This window comes from Microtus pennsylvanicus, chromosome 22 (assembly GCF_037038515.1).
Source record: "Microtus pennsylvanicus isolate mMicPen1 chromosome 22, mMicPen1.hap1, whole genome shotgun sequence".
Taxonomy (NCBI): domain Eukaryota; kingdom Metazoa; phylum Chordata; class Mammalia; order Rodentia; family Cricetidae; genus Microtus; species Microtus pennsylvanicus.
The window spans coordinates 19,765,805-19,786,268 of NC_134600.1; the positions used below are offsets into that span (position 1 = coordinate 19,765,805).

At 44.1% G+C, this 20,464-nt stretch overlaps 1 protein-coding gene across 1 annotated transcript in view; it reads right to left on the bottom strand.

Moving 5' to 3' along the window:
• Positions 1-16,549, bottom strand: part of Smchd1 (structural maintenance of chromosomes flexible hinge domain containing 1) — a 137,201-nt gene extending 120,652 nt beyond the window's left edge. Inside the window, exons 1-3 of the mRNA XM_075956462.1 lie at positions 16,016-16,549; positions 4,230-4,305; positions 1,091-1,252 (exon numbers count right to left, since the gene is read on the bottom strand). Coding sequence (XP_075812577.1) covers positions 1,091-1,252; positions 4,230-4,305; positions 16,016-16,201 — 424 coding nt within the window. The 5' untranslated portion in view covers positions 16,202-16,549. The remainder of the gene's footprint in view (positions 1-1,090; positions 1,253-4,229; positions 4,306-16,015) is intronic.
• Positions 16,550-20,464: the final 3,915 nt, after the last annotated feature.

Sequence of the window (20,464 nt, forward strand, 5' to 3'; positions counted from 1 at the left end):
ATCTTATTATGTGCAAGGCTCTGGATTTAATCCACAGTTACTAAATACAAATAAATAAATGGAAGGTAAAGGGCATTTTCATATCTGGAGGCAGTTTACAGCAAGACAGGAAGATGCTAAACTGCAAGATAAAGTGCATCCAGCCCTATTAATGGGCTCAATGTTTACTTTATTTTTACTTAAAGTTGACTTCTGTGCTGGAGAGAGGGCTCAACGGGTAAAACATCTCCTGTGCAAGCTTAATAACTTTGGATCCCCAGAACCCACGTGAAAGCCGGTGTGCAGTAATGCACGCACCTGTAACCTCTGTGCTCCTACAGCACAGACTAGAGACTCTGGCAGCCATAGCAGTGCATGTGGTAGAAGACAAGACAAGTTGTCTTCTGACTTTCACATGTACACTGTGGCACACACATAAAAAGAAAAAAAGCCAGGCAGTGGTGTATACCTTTAATCCCAGCACTCAGAAGGCAGAGGCAGGGGGATCTCTGTGACTTCAAGACCAGCCTGATCTACAGAATGAGTTCCAGGACAAGCGCCAAAGCTACAGAGAAACCCTGTTCCGAAAAACCAAAAGTAAATAAATAAAAAAAAGGTTGGGCTAGAGAGACAGACCAGCAGTTCAGAGCAGTTGCTGCTTTTGAGGAAAGCCCCAGGTTGGTTTTCAGGGCTCCCTGTGGCATACATCCACACAAATGCATACACATATACGTGAATAAATTTAAATAGTTTTAAAACAAAGAAAAAAATCCATATTTCAGTTGGATCTATACAAAGAAACTAAAAAGTAGATCAAAAGGAGTTTCCCACGGCCTTATAATAAAGTAGAATGAAATGATCTACAGAATATGAAGGAATGGCATTAACAACTTCCAAATACTGTGCAGGGGCTGGAGAGCTGGCTCAGTGGTTAAGAGCACTGACTGCTCTCTCAGAGAACCTGGGTTCAATGCGCAGTACACACATGGTAGCTCACAACTGTGTATAACTCCAGTTCCGGAGGACCAAACACCCAAGAAAAACATCAATGTATACAGAATGAAAATACATGAAATTTTTTAAAAAATCAAAAATTGTACAAATTACTTACGCAAAGGATTCTGTCCTTCACTTGCATAATATTCATACATGCCACTTTTAACCAGAGTGTCATAGTGAGGCAGGAAGTCAATTCTTTCTTTTGTTGCTGTTAATAGCGATTGGTCAACTGACTGTAGCAGGTACAGAGTGACTCCATCTTTAACAGCTTCATCTGTAATTGAGAGTTACAATTGTTAACTGCTAGGGTAGATCAGAAACGCAATGAATTTATTCTGAATACACATATCTATCTCATGTATGAAATGCACTTAACAGTATAGGTAAACTGTCAATGGCTCTACCTAACACATTCCAGTTGTGAATACAAAGAGCATCAATACAACAGGCATAAACATTTCCACAATTCTAAAATACTCAAATAAATATCTAAATTTATTTTGTTGTTGTTATTAATGTGTATGTGTGCACATGAGCACAAATGGGGGCAAATGCATGTCACAGTACACACGTAGGTCTGAAGATAGCCGGGGGGTGGTGGGCAAATGCATGTCACAGTACACACGTAGGTCTGAAGACAGCCGGGTGGTGGTGTACACACTTTAATCCCAGCACTCAGGAGGCAGAGGCAGGTGGATGTCTATGAGGCCAGCCTGGTCTACAGAGTGAGTTCCAGAGCTGGCTCCATAGCTACTGAGAAACCCTGCCTGGGGGAAGGGTGAGGGGAGGAGAAGTCTGAGGATGTCTTTCTGAAGTTAGTTCTCTTCCACTGTGGGATCTATCTCAGGTTTTCAAGCTTTCGAGGTAAGTGTTTTTGGCCCTTTGTGTTTGTTTGTCTGGTTGGTTTGCTTTGTTTTTCAAAATGTCAGGGTCTCATCTCTGTCTGGCCTCAAACTTACCTTCCTGCCTCAGTCTCCTAAATGTGTAGAATTGTGTGTTGCTTTGAAATGTTTATTTCTTTATTGGAAACTGGGGAGTCCTGGCTGGCCTGGAATTCACTATGCAGATAGATGGCCTTGAACTTGGGGAGATTCTCCTGCTTTACAAGTGTACATCACCATGTCCAATATCATTTGTTTGTTGAAACAGGATCTCACTGGAGTCTGAGCTTCCCTCGGACTCACTATAAAACACCTAAATTTCCTGAGTGGCATGATTATAGGTGTAAACTACCACGGCAGCTGAAAAGCATTTCTTTTTTATTTTCAGTTTTTTAAAAAACCATTACAGGTTGAGCCAGCAAGATTGTTCAATGGGTAAAGGTATCAGCTGAGCAAATCTGACAACCTAAGTTCAATCTCTGGGACCCACACTGCAGGAGAAACACTATTGCCAAAGTTATCCTCTGACCTCTGCATTAATACACACATGTTTAAATAAAGAAGTATAAGTCCGAAAATATTTAAAAATACAGAAATACAAGTTTACATCTCACAATTTGGTAAATTTTGGAAAGTCCAAGACTGGTGCCTAGTGAAGGCCTGTTTCTTCATAAGTGGAGTCTTCTGTGTCCTCACAAGATGAAAAGTCAGAAACCTCGGTATTTTTGAGATATGGAGTTTCATGTAGCCCAAGCTGGCCTTGAATTCCTTATTCTTCTGCCTCTACATCCCAGCTCAGGTTATAGGCATGTACCATATACCCAGGGTGTTCTGCTTGGTTTTGTTTTGAAGACTGGGTTTCCTTGTGTGAACCTGGCTGTCCTGGAACTAGCTCTGCAGACTAGGCTGTCTTCAAACTCATAGATATCTGCCTATCTCTGCCTCCCAAGTGCAGGGATTAAGACGTGAGTCACCACTACTTGCATACAATTTTAAACACTCAATTCTTTTCTTTCTTTTCCTTTTTTCTTTCCTTCCTTCCTTCCTTCCTTCCTTCCTTCCTTCCTTCCTTCCTTCCTTCCTTCCTTCCTTCCTTCCTTCCTTCTTTCTTCTTCCAGGTTCATTTTATAGCTGGGTGTGGTGGCACACACTTTTGTTTGTTGAGACAGGGTTTCTCAGTGTAAGCAGCCTGACTATCCTCAAACTCAAAAGATTCACCTGCCTCTGCCTCCAGAGTGCTGGGATTAGAGGCGTGCGCCACCACCGCCCTGCTGTAGCACAACACCTTTAATCATAGCACTAAGAGGCAGAGGCAGGTGAATCTCTACAAGTTTGTAGCCACTCTGGTCTGGTCTACAAAGTGAATTCCAGGACAGCTAGGGCTGTTACACAGAGAAACCCTATCTCCAAAAGCCCAATAAAATAAAATAAAGATTTATTTTATGTGTATTGAGTGTTTTGCTGGCATGCATGCCTGTGCACCAACGGCTTTGCTGATGCCTGTGGAGGTCAGAAGGCATCAAATCCCCTAGAAACAGAGTAAGGGATGGTTGTAAAACTAGCACATGAGTGCTGAGAACTGAACCTGTGTCCTCTGAAAGAGCAGCAAGTGCTCTTAACCACTGACCCGTGTCTTCAGTCCCAACACTCAATTCCCAGTGAGTTAAATTATCACATGACCATCAGATGAGGATTTGCATTAGTGTGGTATCAACAGGAAGGGAGAATTCCTCACTGTTTCCTTTCAGGAGAAAGAAAAGAGGACTGCAGAGATAGCTCAGCAATTAAGAACACTTGCTGCTCTTCCCAGATGAGTTCTCAGCGCCCATGTTAGGAGACACAACCACCTGCAACTCCAGCTCCAACAAATCTAACACCCTCTTCTGGACTCCGTAGATACCTACACTCACATGTCTATATCCACACACAGACACGGATACATACACAAAATTAAAAACTAGTAAAAGCACACCTTGTTAAAAAGAAAAGCAATCAACCTAGGCATGGTGGAGTCCACCTGTAATCCCCAGATACTCAGGAGACTCTAGGTCCAGGGCACTTGGGGTTACTAACGTATGGAAATCCTATGATAGAGGGGAAAGAGCATGCAATCCAGCACTTATGGAAACTTAAAACAAAGGATTTAAAAAATAATGAAAGAATACAAGTTTGCTAAGAGCTCAGTTTTGTGGTTGTCCAAATAAAGCTAAGTGGTACGGCTTGATTTCTCCTGGACCCAACTGAGAGCAGGAAAAAGTGATCCCTTGAGAACAAAGACCTCCAGATTATCAATCCTTTGGACAGATGGTGATGCACAGCTACTGCTCTATCTACACAGGAAATAAATACAAATGGACATTGCTTACTTACCAAAATTATCACGGGTAATTTCTTTCCTGCTCGTAGTTGTAATAACAAACTTTTCTTCAGATGAAATACCAATTGTCTATCCAAAATTTAAAAAAAATATATATTACATAAAGGAAATAAATGTACTATTTACATTTGCAGAATGTGCACATACTGATACTACAGCCTTGCAACAGCTACTACACTTACTTGTCTAGGAAATAAACTCAGCATTTTTAAATTTTGACTTTGTAAAATTAAGCACTCTAAGCCATGTAAATTGCTTAACTTTTCTGCTATTTGCTAAGAACACATGTGACGATCATCAAATAATGAAAATGTGATATATACACAGTAGAATTTTACTCATCTATAAAGAAAAGTGAACTTATGAAATTTTCAGGAAAATGGATGAAATAAAAAAAATATATTAGTGGCATAACTCAAGCGCAGGAAAACAAACACGTTTTCTTTCATACATAATTCTGCTTCAGATGTGTAAGATTTCTACAATTAGTCTGGATGTCTGCGGAGGTTCAGGAAGCCAAAAAGGGAGGGGACACGGCCCTGACAGGAAAGGAGAGTACAGAACAGACATGATACTGAAATAGAGGGAAGCGGAGTTAAAGGTCTATGTGGGATGGACAATGGAATGGTGTGAAGGAAGGGGCGGAAGGTTTGCTAACCAGCACTAAGGGTGTATTTTAAAACATAAAGTCTCATAGAACCCAACTACTTTGTATGCTAATTACAAATATATCATGTACTGTGGGTGTGGAACACACCTTTAATCCCAGCACTTGGAAAGCAGAAGCATGCAGATCTTTGAGTTCCAGGCCAGCCAGGGCTATTCAGTGAGATGAGAATGAAACACTTTCTAATTGGGTTTAAGGCCCACTCGACAAGATGAAACCCTTATCAGGGCAAAGAACCTGTGGCTAAATATGACACAGCCCCTAGAGGAGGACCTACTATTCTTCCGCTGAACTGACATAGTGTTAAACTGTCTTTTAATGAGTTTATATCTCAACCCTCATCAAAGAAGGTTCTTCCTGTGGTAAACAATGATTAACACTAACCCACAAGTATCAAGGTACAGAGGGTAAGAGACTATGGATGCTCAGCCCAAGATGGTCCATCTACATCATACCTAGTCTTCTCGAGGTTCAGGGATCACCGTGCAAGGGGTGCAGGTGACTACAAGGAAATAGTATTTTCCAGATAGAATAAAGCAGCTGCACACATGATCTCCTACTAGTTGTAAAAGAATTACACTGGCCTACACAAGCCAAGCCAGCCCAGCATGGAAAGGGGAGGTAAGCATTAAGTCCTTCCCCTGGCTGAAGTGATAATGATGATTGACAGCTGCTAGGAAAGGAAGACTCAGATTTAAGGTTATAGCTCCTGTGCTCCAGCAGCTAGCCCCAAACCCAAAAGTTTACAGGGAGCAAAAGTGGACTTGATGAGTTAAAACAAACAAACAAACAAAGAGGACACAAAGTTGGGTGAGTAGGGAAAGAGACTGGATGTAGTCAAAATTATCTAAATTATCAAAGAACAGGGTGTGTGTGTGTGTGTTATGTGTGGTTTGTGTGTAATATGTAATTTGTTAAGACTATTTAAGGCATTCGAACATCGGTACCCTGAATAGAAGAATAATGCTTCCCCCAGAAGACATGGGTTATTAAAAGAAAATCTCAGTGCCAGGCAGAGGTTACCTTCCTACAAGCTAATAGTCAGGGAGGCCCCAAAGTCTTTCAAAAACAGCACAGTCTATTGGTGTTTCTCTTATTTGCCCACCATAACTGGATGTTAAGACCCTATTACTGAAAATGCAACACACTTTGGTTACAGGACGGAGACCAAACAGGAAGTGACTGGGAAGCTTCCTTTCTGATGGTGAGCTTTCATAGTGTCAGTGAATAGGAAAAGTCACAATGGACTCACCAGAAGTTGACTCCACATGGAACAATACTGACCTGCCAGACAATACATGCCATCCGATACAATAGTGGCAACACTGCTTCTGAGGGGACCTGAACCCTCCACAGGAGGGAATTCATGCCTGGTACTGTAAATGCAGTTAAATGACTATGACTTGGGAGGTCACAGGATTTAGGGGGGAACAAACCTATTGTATTAAATGGACATGCTGCTGTCAAACTGCCTTCTAAATATCTATGTTTATACTCATGGCCAGAGAAACTTGTTTTTGCAGTAGGCAGCAGTCAATGAAGAGACTCATAATTGGCCAAAGTGCTGAGAAAAAAGTGACTATGTTCAGCCCTACATGGGACATTTCTATCAAGGCTCCACAGCCTCCTGAGGGAACATACTGGAAGAGGAAGCAAAATGCAAGAGCTGGAAGAGAAAGTCTATGAATAGTTATTTACTGGGCATGACAAAGTCATTGCACACAGCAGCTAACCTTACCTGCATACGACCTCCACAGAAATCAGCCAGTGAACATTCCAGTGTGGATAAAAAAGGAGCTGAAAGGCTCCACCCAGAACTAAGGAGCTACTGGCAAGTGATTTCAACTGGGAAGGAGGTGTCATTTTTCTCTGAGGTATGGTTGGTGGTAGGTTACTCATGCTCTGGTGGATAGCCTCTCACTTGAGCATGGAAGCAGCATAACTGGATTTGGGAAGTTAGACTCAAGCATGGGAGGGGGTCAGTCAGGAGGTACAGGGTAGAGGGAAGGAAGATTTAGGCTGGATAAAATCAGGATACATTGTATACACATACAAAATTGTTAAAGAATAAATTAAAAGATCTTATGAGAAAACTCAGTAGTAACTAGTTGAGCCATTCTGGAAGGATTAACTTTTTTACATTTATTATTTAATTCATTTATGGGGGACATGTAGGGTGTCAGAGAACAACCTGAGAAAATCATTCTCTCCGACCGTGTGGCTCCTGAGCATGAACTCGGGTCCTTAGGCTTGGTGGCAACCACCCTTGCCTACTGAACCATCTCAAAAGCCCTTCTTGGTTCATCAAGAGGAAGCACCCAAAGACACACTTTTCATTACATTCTATAAGGAGTCACCATATTTGAAACAAAGCATTAACAGAACACCTACTCTATACAAATTAGATATGTAAGTATGTTGGAAGAAAATAGGTATTTCATCGCAGTAAGGTATGAATACGTAGGCTACAGGATATCTAAAGAAGCCTGACATCTTCCTAAAAGCATTACTAAATAACTAAATGATTAAATATAATAAAAATATTGTTTAAAAAAGTAACAATGATAATATGAACTGTAAAAAACTACCAAAAAACACTTGGAAAGGTGAATTAACACACTCTTATTTAAATTAAAAAGAAAATACATGTATTCCTGAAATGAAGCACAACAATGAGCAGTTGAGAGAGAACTCCCCTTGGGTGGTGACAGACTATTTTCTAGAACAAACCTTTCTATCTAAAGGTGTCTAAGAAAACTTTAAATTATGGATGAACAAATCTTCCATTATTACAGAATAATTACTTTTCTCAAAGATGTGTGTGTGTTTAGCCCCAAAGGCCAGTCGATGACATCAGATTCTGAGGCTGGAGTTGCAGGTGGTTGAGCCACCCATGGGTATAGGGAACCAATTTCAGGTCCTGCGGAAGAGCACCAAGTGCTCTCTTAACTGCTGAGCCACCTCTCCAACCCCTCGAAATTCTCAGGGTTGTTTACAGAGCTGGGATGCCAACCCCTAAACCACTTCTTCTTTCCTTAGTACTAATTATGTTTCATGATAAGCAATGTGTTTTTCCCCACCAAGGGGAGGGAATGTGGCTTTATTTGTTTACTTTTTAAAAACAGGGCTCTCATTTGGCCCAAACTTGCAACAATCCTCCTGCCTCAATCTCCAATTACAATGATTAAAGGTGTATACACCACCAATCTCTCAGCTTAAAAGGTGCTCATTAAAGAATCCCGGCTTGGACTAGAGATACAGCTCTACTGCTATACACCATCTTCCTGCAGGGGACCCTAGGTTTAAATCCGCACGTGGTGGGGTTGGAGGTCTTCTAACAAATAAGCAGAGAAGGACAATCAAAATAACACTATCACCAGATGAACCACCCAATAAGATACTGTGGCTCACACTTGTAATTGCAACTGAGGATGAGACAGGAGGACTACTTTAAATTTGAGGCCATCCTGGGCTAGAGTGATGTCAGGCAAGGCTCAGTTATAGAGTAAGACACCATCCTGAAAATAAATAAAGAAATGCAGGTAGATAGATAGAGGACAGAGAGATAGATAAAAATTGGGTGTTGGCAGATATCTGTTATAACAGAATTTAGGAGTCAGAGGCAGGCGAACTGCCAGAAAACCCAGGCCAGGCCAGCCAAAATTACATAGCAAGACCTTGTCTAAAACAAAACAAAACAGGAACATTAAATCAGAATAGAAAAATCTAGCTGAAACCACTCAATTCCCATCAAATCTAAATTAAATTTAATGACTTTCAGTTGAAATCTAGATTATAAGGTACATATGGAAATAGGTAAGTCATTTAATACTGTAAGACCAGGGGACAGGTCATGTTAATACCACAAAATTAAGAAATAGTATCTTACCCATGTAATCCCAGCATTCAACATTCAGAGAAAGGTCATCCTCAGCTATACAAAAGCTACCCAAGAACACATGAAACTCTGTCTCAAATACAAACCTAGAGCCAGTGAGATGGCTCAGCTACTAAAGGTGCTTGCTGCCAAGTCAGACAACTTGAGTTTAATCCCCATGATCCTCACAGTAAAAGAAGCCAGCCTCCCCACTTGGCAACTCTAGGTCAGTGGGAACCTCTGTATGGTGGTTTGAATAAATATGATCCCCATAGACTCACGTGTTTGAGCGCTTGACCTATGGAGAGTGGTACTATTAGGAGGTGTGGCCTTGTTGGAGTGGGAGTGGCCTTATTGGAGAAAGTGTGTCACTGTGGAGGTGTGCTTTGAAGTCTCATATGCTCAAACATACCAGAGTAAGACACAGTTCAAACCGGGTGATAGAGGCGCAAACCTTTAATCCCAGTACTCCGGATGAACTCTGTGAGTTTGATGCCAGTATGGTTTACAGAGCAAGTTCCAGGACAGGCTCCAAACTACACAAAAAAACCTTGTCTCAAACAAAGAAACAAAGACACAAGCCGGGCGGTGGTGGCGCACGCCTTTAATCCCAGCACTCGGGAGGCAGAGGCAGGCGGATCTCTGTGAGTTCGAGACCAGCCTGGTCTACAAGAGCTAGTTCCAGGACAGGCTCCAAAACCAAAGAGAAACCCTGTCTCGAAAAACCAAAAAAAAAAAAAAAACCAAAGACACAGTTCACTTCCTGTTGCCTATAGATCAAGATGTAGGACTCTCTCAATTACCTCTCCAGCACCACATCTGCCTGCACACTAACATGTTTTTTGTTTTGCTTTGTTTTGTTTTGTTTTGTTTTTTCGAGACAAGGTTTCTCTGTAACTTTGGCACCTGTCCTGGAACTAGCTCTTGTAGACCAGGCTGGCCTCAAACTCACAGAGATCTGCCTGCCTCTGCCTCCCGAGTGCTGGAATTAAAGATGTGTGCCACCACTGGCTGGCTTCACGCTACCATGTTTTACACCATGATAATGGACTGAACCTCTGAACTGTAATCAGCCCCAATAAAATATTTTCCTTTATAAGAGTTACTATGGTCATGGTGTCTCTTCACAATAACAGAAATCCTAAGACAATTTACAACTACAAAGTATTATATGTATCTAATTATTTCATGCAATATTCCCATAAATCTACTGTTATTTAAGTTTTCTTAAGAATTCTTCTAGAGCCGGGTAGTGATGGTACACACCTTTAATCCCAGCACTCAACTGGCAATTGATGGGTGCTCGGGGAGAGGTCCCTGACAGGCTGCCCATGCTCCAGTCATGTCGTACTAAGTGGGCACTGAGTATATTTTTAAAAGAAAGGTACCACATTAAACGGTGAAGGGCATGGAGGACTGGAGGGGTGGATCTGACTCAAATTTATTACATGCATATATAAATACTACACAAAATATTCTCTTGTACAATTTATGCATATTGGTATTTTGCCTGCATATATGTTGGTAGGGCTGGAATGATGGCTCAGTGGTTAAGAGCACTGGCTGGTCCTCCAAAGGACCCAGGTTTAATTCCCAGTACCCTAACAGGGTGGCTCACAACTGTCTACCACTTGAGACCCAAGGGATCTGACACCTTCTGATCTCTGTGAATATCACAGTATCAGGGAAGAAGGCATGCACATTATACATTGATATTAAATATTTTCTTAAAGACAAGGGGTCAAGCTGGGCAAGGTGAATGTCTTTAATCCTAGCACTCAACAAACCGAGGACAGGCTGATCTCTGTAAGTCAGTTTGTTATACTAGTGAGTTCCAAACCAGTCAGGGCTACACAGACCCTGTCCCAAAAAAAAAAAAAAAAGAAAGAAAGAAGAAAGAAAGAAAGAAAGAAAGAAAGAAAGAAAGAAAGAAAGAAAGAACAAAACACAAAAAAACAGAATTCAAAATTTAAAGCAGACTTTCTTTCTGCTGAATGTGTCTTTTTTGTACCACAATGTTGAAAAATCCTAAGTCAATCATTCACATTCTAAATTAAAGACTGCCTACACTTTCCTCCATTGAAGAGTTTTTAATCTACATTCAAAAAAAAAAAATCAACCAGGGCAGTGGTGACACACACATTTAATCATAGCACTCAAGAGGTAGAGGCACACAAATCTCTGAGTTCAAGGCAAGCCTGGTATAGAGTGAGTTCCAGGACATCCAGGACTACAATGAAAACAGCCCTGTCTCCAAAAACAAATAAAACAACAACAACAAAATACCATCCAACAGAAACAAATCCAAAACAAAAAACTCACACACATGATGGGGGGTGGGTGGAGAGATGGCTCAGTAGTTTAGAGCATTGGGGGTGAGGGTGGAGAGATGGCTCAGCAGTTAAGAGCATTCCAGAGGACTTGGGTTCCCAGGTCCCACACAGCAGCTCACACCTGTCTCTAACTCCAGACTGTGTCAGGGTATCTGGCATCCTCACAGACATACATGCAGGCAAAAGAGCAATGCACACACAATTTTTATTTAAAAAATAATCATATGTCACATGCCTATGACTCCACCACTCAGAAGCTTAAAGCAGAAGGATCAGAAGTTGGAGAACAACGAAGACTACATAGAGTTCAGGGGTCAGGACCCACATAAGGCAAGAATCCACTCCTACAAGCTGTTCTCTGATCTCCATACATGTGAATAAACACATACATATACCACATACATTCATAGAAATAAATCTCATGGGTTAAAAAAAAAAGCATTATCTTTGAGTAAATTTACAGTGTTCTTGCCCCCAAAGTAAAAAGACATGTATGGTAAATGGTATGATTTAAGATGGACACTGTAGCCGTGTCTGTAATTCTAACACTTGGAGGATAAGCAGAAGGTCTGCTCACAGTTTGAAGCCAGCCCAGAGTACAAAGCACATCCTAAACCACAGCTAAAAACTAGTGTGCTCTGTCAACAAGAGCAGGAAGAAGTGGAGGTAGCAGCAATGTAAGGGAGATTTTTTCTTTGTAATCAAACTGATCTAAACTATGGAGGGCGAGACAGCAGGAGAGTTCAAGGCCAGGCTAGACTACACATGTGTTCCAGACCAATTGTGCTCCATCGGTCACAAACAACAAATGACCAAGTCTGCTGATTTTACTTGTTAAGCTCTGTGCTGGTTAGTTTTTTGTCAACTTGACACAAGCTAGAGTCATCTAGGAAGAAAGGCTCATCAGAGAAAATGCTTCCATTAGACTGTCCTGCTGGCTAGTCTGTAGAGCATTTTCTTACTGCTATGGCAAGACCCAGCCGAGCATGCGTGTGTGTGCATGTGCATGTAAAAGCAAGCTGAAGCCACGGAGAGAAAGCCAGTAAGCAGCATTCTTCATAGTCCGTTTCATTTCCTGCCTTTACTTCCTGCCCTGCTCCCCTCAATGATGCACTGTGACTGGGATATGTGACCAAATAAACCTTTCCTCCCCATGTTGCTTTTGGTCACAGTGCTCTATCACATCAATAGAAAGCACACGAAGATAACTATGCAATATTGTATGTAATTGAGGTACTTGATTCAGTCCACCTGTGTAATGGAAACGATGCCACAGGATGTGTAGGGCATAACAGGCAGATCAAGGGGCTCAGGTGGCTCCGTGGTTAAGGAGCCACCTGCTACTCTTGCCAAGAACCTGTTTGGTCCCCAGCACCCACAAGATGGCTCACAATAGTCTGTAATTAAGTTCCAGGGGATCTGACGGCCTCTTCTGGCCTCCACAGGCACCAGACATTCATGTGGTACACAAACATACGTACAGGCAAAACTTACACATAAAAGTAAGTTTTTTAGCAGATAGAGTGATTTTTAAAAGTTAGTCTTCCTATCTTTAACCTAGCTTTTCCTTTTACTAGTTCTCCACTCCCCTCACTTCTGTTCAATTCTAACCTTCACCAGCTCTAGAATAAACAAGAAAAAGGAAATTAAAAGAAATATCTTCCTTGGTGTTAAACTGGAAATTAAAAGGGTTATAAAAATTCACGTTTACTGCGGTTGCACACACCTTTAATCCCAGCAGTCGGGAGGCAGAAGCAGGTTGATCTCTATGAGTTTGAGGCCAGCCTGGTCTACCAGAGCTAGTTTAAAAAAAAACAACAACAACAAAAAAAAAACCCACGCTTTGTATAGTGAAAAGGAAGCAGAAAGATGGAAAGATCCAACACAAATTACAGGGCTTGGATACTAAATCACCTTTTAGTATCCAATTTAAGAGAGTTAGACATTTATTTCACGGGGGATAGGGAGAAATGGCAAATTTTCAGAGGAAAAGGAAATCATTTTTTGAAAAGTGATTTAAAAATACTTATCATATGCAGCATGGTGCCTAACACAGAGACACCTGTAACTTTGACACTCTGAAGTCTGAGGCATGAGGAATGCCACAAGTCTGGGTCAGCCTCGGTTACAAAAAGGAGAAGAGGGGGCTGGAGAGATGGCTCAGAGGTTAAGAGCATTGCCTGCTCTTCCAAAGGTCCTGAGTTCAGCCGGGCGGTGGTGGCGCACGCCTTTAATCCCAGCACTCGGGAGGCAGAGGCAGGCGGATCTCTGTGAGTTCGAGACCAGCCTGGTCTACAGAGCTAGTTCCAGGACAGGCTCCAAAGCCACAGAGAAACCCTGTCTCGAAAAACCAAAAAAAAAAAAAAACAAAGGTCCTGAGTTCAGTTCCCAGCAACCACATGGTGGCTCACAACCATCTGTAAAGGGATCTGGTGCCCTCTTCTGGCCTGCAGGCATATACACAGACAGAATATTGTATACATAATAAATACCTTGTCTCCAAAGATTATTAAGAAGAAAAAGGGGGCACGGGGTGGTCTGGTGATGGAGCACTGCAGAGTCTGAGGACTGAGAAGGAAACAGCTAATTTGCTGCCCTCCACGCGGGCCACAGCACACGCAAGGGAGGGAACTTTAAAAATGCTCCCGAAACAATGAACAAAAAAGATATGAATTCAAAAATGCTCATCGTAGCAGTACCAAAAATTACAATTCTGAAAGTAAATTCCAGTTGTTACATGAATAGTAATACCGAAGAGATTCTGTGAATTCTGCATTAGGATGACACTTCTGTGGCTGGAGAGCGGGCTCTGCACTGACAGCACTGGGTCTTGCAGAGGACCATGTTTGGTTCCCAGCGCCCATGCCTGCTCGCAAGACACCTCTTCTGCTCTCTGAAGGCACCAGGCATGAATCGGTGCACAGAGACATGCATGCATGCAAACACCCATACACAGAAAGTAATAACTTTGTTTTAAAAAATAGACTTTCCTGACAATATTAACTGAAAAAAAGAAACTAAACGTAAAGTACGTATCACACTGACACAAAAAGAGGGACTCGCGGGAGTAATACTGAGGTTCTCTAACAAACTCCTGGCACCTGGAAACATGCAGCGCTCCTGGTCAGCCTTGGCTACAGAGAATTACTTGCTTTTTTTGTTTTGTTTTGTGTGCGTGTTTTTTTGAGACAGGGTTTCTCTGTGTAGCTTTGGAGTCGGGAACTCATTCTGTAGACCAGACTGGCCTGGAACTCAGAGATCTGCCTGCCTCTGCCTCATCAGTACTGGGATGAAAGGCTGTGCCACCACTGCCTGGCAAGAATCAGTCTTAAAACAAGACAGAGAATCTACCACCATATATACACAGGCATAAAATGAACTTAGGAGTTCGCCTAGTTTTCTCCTAATTCGTGTATCAATTTGTGTTTCCACGTGGCAAGACACTGGGAAGAGAGCTACAAACAGGGGAGAGTTCTCCTGGCAAAGTCAATCTCAATTTGAATTTTTTCAACAACTGTACAAAATTATGTCCAAGGCCAATGTGTTCCAACATGTGGGTCGGTACTGGTCAAATGACCCTTTCTCGGGGGTCGCCTAAGATCATATGGAAACATAGATATTTACATTATAATTCGTAACAATAACAAAAATATAATTACGAAGTAGCAAGAAAAATAACTTTACAGAGCCGGGCAGTAGTGGCCTGCATGCCTTTAATCCTAGCACTCGGGAGGCAGAGACAGGCGGATCTCTGTGAGTTCGAGGCCAGACTGGTCTACAAGAGCTAGTTCCAGGACAGGCACCAAAGCTACAGAGAAACCCTGTCTTAAAAAAACAAAAACAAACAAACAAAAAACCTTTATGGTTAGGGGTCACCACAACATGAAGAACTGTGGAAGGCCGAGAACCACAGTCATAGGCCATTCCTAAACTTCTTAAGTCTTCTGGAGGAAAAACATCAGCTCAAATGTCTTTCTTTTGAAGCTGTTTCTGTGGTTAATTCAGAAATTACTATATTCCTTCTTTGAAAAGCTCAGAACCCAGAACTGCGGCAGTCGGGCCTGTGACTAACAACACTGGACAGCAAAGGCAGGATGATCAAAAGTTCGAGGCCAACCTGGTCAACATAGAGACTTCTAGAGCTAAATGGCAAGACCTTGTCTCAAAACAAAACCCCACAACACCCCTTTCCCCAAACATAGTCGCAATCTCAGGCAAAAGTAACACCACAAATCCATAAAGCACCTCGCAATTTAAGACAGGTTTTGCTACATAGTTTTTCGTTTTTCAAGCCAATATACACGTTCTTTGTTGTCCCTATGGACACTAGGAGGTAGTTCAGGAACTCCCAAGGTTGGCGCTCAGAAAACCAGCAGGGCAGCCATCCATACTGAGCTAACTCCACAGTTGCTGTGTAAAGAATTGCAGGCGAACCTTTCTGACAAGAAATGACTACACTGAATCCGGGCTGCCCGGACTCCCGGAATTTCACCACCTCTAACATCGCAATCCTCGTACCTCTGACTATACAGTGGATACAACTCTGCGGACTAGTGAAGTTACAAACTAAAGACAAACGCAGGTTCCTCTGCTACAGGATGATGAACTCCTTGGCAGCGATCAAGCAGTTGCTAAACCCGATAAGCGCCCTCTAACTTCGAGGGCCCTAACGTTAGGCCAGCAGAGGCCCACGGAGGGGCGGGACCCCGTGCTCCCTGGCCAAAGCCAGGCCAGCGGCTATTCCAATGCGAGGGGTGGGATCATCCGTAAGGCGAGCTCCCAGTATAGGCCAAGGACGCTGGACCAGGGCCGTCTGACAAGTTTACGGCGGTGACCCACCCTGGCTTCGGGCCGCCTACCCCCACCTCCTCGCAAGCATCCCTCCTCTGCCCGGCCGCGTACCTGACACACAGCAGCGCGGAACTCCGCGTAGCCTGCGCGGTTGGAGACCTGCAGTGCGCGCTCCCCGAGCTCCGACTCCTTCCCGCGCCGGTCAAACAAGTACACGGTCCTGCAGCCGTCGACGCCTCCGTCTGTCCCAGAGCCCGCCGAGAGGCCTCCGGGACTGCTGGCGCCCGTCGCTGCCATATTGCAGTGAACACCCCACGGCCCTCCCTCGGGAGCACTTCGCGGCGACGTCCACTCCGCGCGTGCCCTCGGCTCCAGCCGTCCCGGCTCGGGGCCTCGGCGGGCCGCGCAGCACCTCTTGGGCTGCGGCCTGGAAGCAACCCGGGAACCGATTCAAACGCTCTCTTGCCGGGGTGCCGCACGTCACTTCCGCGAATCGCGGAGGCAGGGACGCGCTGCGCGCGCCTCGGAATCGGCTGGCTGCACCCCCCAGCCACCCACGAGAGCCTGGCTCCGTGACCCGAGAGCAGGCCGCCACCGCGGCTAATGCGCAGGAGGAAGAGGGCGGCGGGCGGGACCGGCGAGTACGGCAGGCCGCGGGGCGGGGCGGGGCTTCGCGCGTTTCCCAGGCCACGCCCTGGTGGGACGGGGCTTCGTGCGTGTCCTCCTCCCTCTGATCACGCCCCCGGGCCTCACGCGGGCCGCGGGGACTGGTGACCGCCGGAATACGGCTCCCAGCGCCTCGGGGGCCTTCGCGGGGGAAAGGCGGCTCGCAGGCGCGTCGCCCCAGGGGCTCTCTTGGCTCAGGTTCTGGAGTCCTGGTTCCTTCTCACTACGCCACGCGGTCTCCAGGGCGCGACTGAGTCGAGCGGACGCGGTGGCGGGAAGCGTGCACGGGTCACGCGGATCTCCACGCGTCCGACACTGTCTCTGTAACACCGCGTTCCGCCTTGCGCGTCCGCTTCCTTTGCCGTCATGAGTGGGTTCTAGTGTGGGACAATGAGACAAAGCTGGGCCTGGAGGAAGAACCAGGCTTCTGACGTCACCGAGGCCTCCTTGCTCGCCCCGGGTCGGCTAGGCTCTGAGGCTCAGTGTCTGCGGGTCCCACGCTTACTAGGTCGGTGCACATTTACGGAACAACGCCTAACCCAACTCACCGAGGCTGAGTTAGATTTTCTCCTAAGTGCATCACCCTCTTTGGAAACTTCAGCACCATTACTGGGGGACACGCATCAGAGCTCTACGGATAACCAGAAACAACAAAAGTGACCTTGCGGAAGACTAGATTTGCTCTCTGGGTCTTAAACCCGGGAGTTTTGTACTTGAGAGCAAAACGTAAATTAATGAAACCCAAAGGAATGGTTTAGAGAGTTCTTTCAGCTTTCCAGAAAATGGATTAGAAAGTTTACTGATTCCTTTATGGTTAATGATAAAACCAGACTCACGAAAGTCAGAGCACCTTAGAAAAAGTACCTGGTTGTTGACACCAAGGACAGAATTGAAGATTGTTACCAGTAGAAAATGATACGGATCAAAAGTATGACCGCTGTGTTGGGCGGCATAAGTAGTATGACTGGGAGAAGAGAGAATGCGGCAGTAGATAGTCTGTGAAATTGCGGTCAAAAGCCGTTCATGTTCCTGAAAAGGAGCACCGGAGACAGAAGACAGAAAATCCCAGCTATCATGGGATTTCTGTGATGCCTCATTGTAGTCTGGTTTTTTTGTCAGCCTTCCTATGGTACACAGGCTAACCTCGAACTTTGATCCTCCTGCCTTAACCTCAGGAATGCTGGGGAGGTGTGAGTCACTGCACCTGGTGGACCATTCACGTTTTTGTCTTAAAAGCTCATAACCATTTCCTTCTATCCTTTTCTGTACTATGTTTGATTTAAATGACTCAAGAAAAACAAATTGCTGGGCAGTTGTACTCCACATCTTTAATCCTTCTGCTTGGGAGGCAGAGGCAGGCAGATCTCTGAGTTTGAGGTCAGCCTCGGCTACACAGAGAAACCCTGATTTGAGAGGGATGGGGGAGGGAGAGAGGGAGGAAGGAATAGAAAAACAAATTGTTTCCCTAAATCTCAGTTAATGAGCGAGATGAATTGCCTTTGTGCTTCAGCAAATGGGGACTTAACAGCCAGAGGGTCAACAGTGCAATTTCTCTGTCATACCAAGTTATAGATCTCATGAACACAAAGAGAAGCACTGTATATATGTGTAAGTGTGTGCACATGCGTGAGGTGCCCCTTGAAGGATGGAGTTGGAGTTGCAGGTGGTTATGACTCACAAGATGTGGGTGCAGAGAATCAAGCTTTTAACATCAGGTCCTAATGTGGATCTTATGTTTGTTTTCATTATTTAGAGAACACTTTTTTTTTTTTTTTTTTTGGTTTTTCGAGACAGGGTTTCTCTGCAGCTTTGGAGCCTGTCCTGGCACTAGCTCTTGTAGACCAGGCTGGCCTCAATCTCACAGAAATCCGCCTGCCTCTGCCTCCCGAGTGCTGGGATTAAAGGCGTGCGCCACCACCACCCGGCCACACCACTGAATTTAGACAGAGATGACCCAGTGGAGGCAAGCAGGACTCAGCCTCACTTGCACTTTGCATACTTTGTTTTTTGTTATTTTTGTGTGGCTCTTGTGTGGAAATGTCAATTCTGGGGCTGGAGAGATGTCTAAGTGGTTAGGAGCATGCATTGCTCTTGCAGAGGTCCCAGATTCCATTCCCAGTATTTGCATAATGGCTCATAACCACCTGGAACTAGTTCCATGGAATACAGTGCCCTTTGCTAGCCTCTGAAGGCATCAGGCACACATGTGGTACATGTGTGCATGCACGTACATGCAGGCAAAACACACACACACATAGTAAAAATAATAATGAATCTTGGGTTGGACCTAGTTTGCTTGTTTTGGTTTTGGTTTGGTTTTTTGAGATAGGGTTTCTCTGTAACAGCCCTGGCTGTCGTGGAACTCACTCTGTAGACCAGGCTGGCCTCAAACTCACAGAGAGTTGTCCATTTCTTCCTCACAAGTGCTTGGATTAAAGGTGTGCATGTCTTTAATCCCATCACCAGGGAAGCAGAGGCAGGTAGTTCTCTGAGTCTGAGGCCAGCCTGGTCTACAGAGCAAGTGACAGGACAATCAGAACTACACAGTGAAACCTTGTCTTGGAAAAAAACAAACAAACAAAAACACCCAGTTAAAAGCCAGAAATGGTAGTAAATGCCTTAGTCCAAGAATTTAGGAGGCAGCCGGGCTGTGGTGGCGCACGCCTTTAATCCCAGCACTTGGAAGGCAGAGGCAGGCGGATCACTGTGAGTTCGAGACCAGCCTGGTCTACAAGAGCTAGTTTTGTTTGGAAAACCAAAAAAAAAAAAAGAAAAAAAGAAAAAAGAATTTAGGACTCAGAGGTCTCTGAGTTTAAAAGTAGCCAAGTCTATAAACTGAATTCTAGACTAGCCAAGGCTATGTAGTGAGACCCTCCCTCAAGCCTATTGAGACATGCTTAGTGATGTACCTAGCTATAATTAGATTGGGCTTCTCGGGTGCCTACCATAGGAATATGGCTTGAGTCCAAGAGTTCAAGCTAAAGGAGACTCATCTAAAGACAATTAAATTAGCTGAGTGGCAGTGGTACACACCTTTAGTCCTAGCATTCAGGAGGCAGGTGATGTCTGTACATTCGAGGCCAGCCTGGTCTACAGAATGAGTTCCAGGACAGCCAGGGATACACAGAGATACACTGTCTTGAAAAACCGAGGGGGGGGGAGAATCAAATTTAAGTAGTTTCTAATAAATAATTCACAAAAAAGAAAAGAAGGCCAAAGAATTGGTTCAATGGCTAATACTGCTTGCCAAACAAGCCTGGGAACCCGAATTCTATCATTGGACCCACATAAAGAAGGAGAGAGAACCAACTGTAAAAAGTTATGACTTCCACATATGCCTTCTGGCACATCTCCCTAGAGATAATGATAAGTAAAAATGTTTTTAAAGGGGAAATCCAGCAACGCACATGTTATTTGTGGGGCCTAATGATGCAGGCCATTAATCTCATCGCCTGGAGTCAGAAGCAAGGAGGATCGCCACAAGTTAAAGACCAGCCCAGTGTCCATTCTGAGTTCCAGGCCAGCCAGGGATCCATGCAATGACTTTCTCAAAAGAAAGTTAAAAACAACACCTTTGGACTTCCATTTGTTTGCTATTTTTATATACACGAACCCATTTATACAAGCTTACTGTATTTTGTTTACCTAACCACAATAAGTCATTGTAATAAAGAATCAGAACCTCAAGTCAGCTTTGTCTATCTGGAAATATCTTGAAACCTCAGTTCAAAGGAGAGAACTATTTCAGACGTCAAGAGGCAGAAAGGGATAACGAGGGCTGCATTCTAGGCACTAGGAAATGCTTGGTCAGCAAGAGACATAACGACAACAAAATTACAAGTATATGAGACACTTGTCTTGAGCTGCCTTCTTTATAACTCTGAAACCTGGACA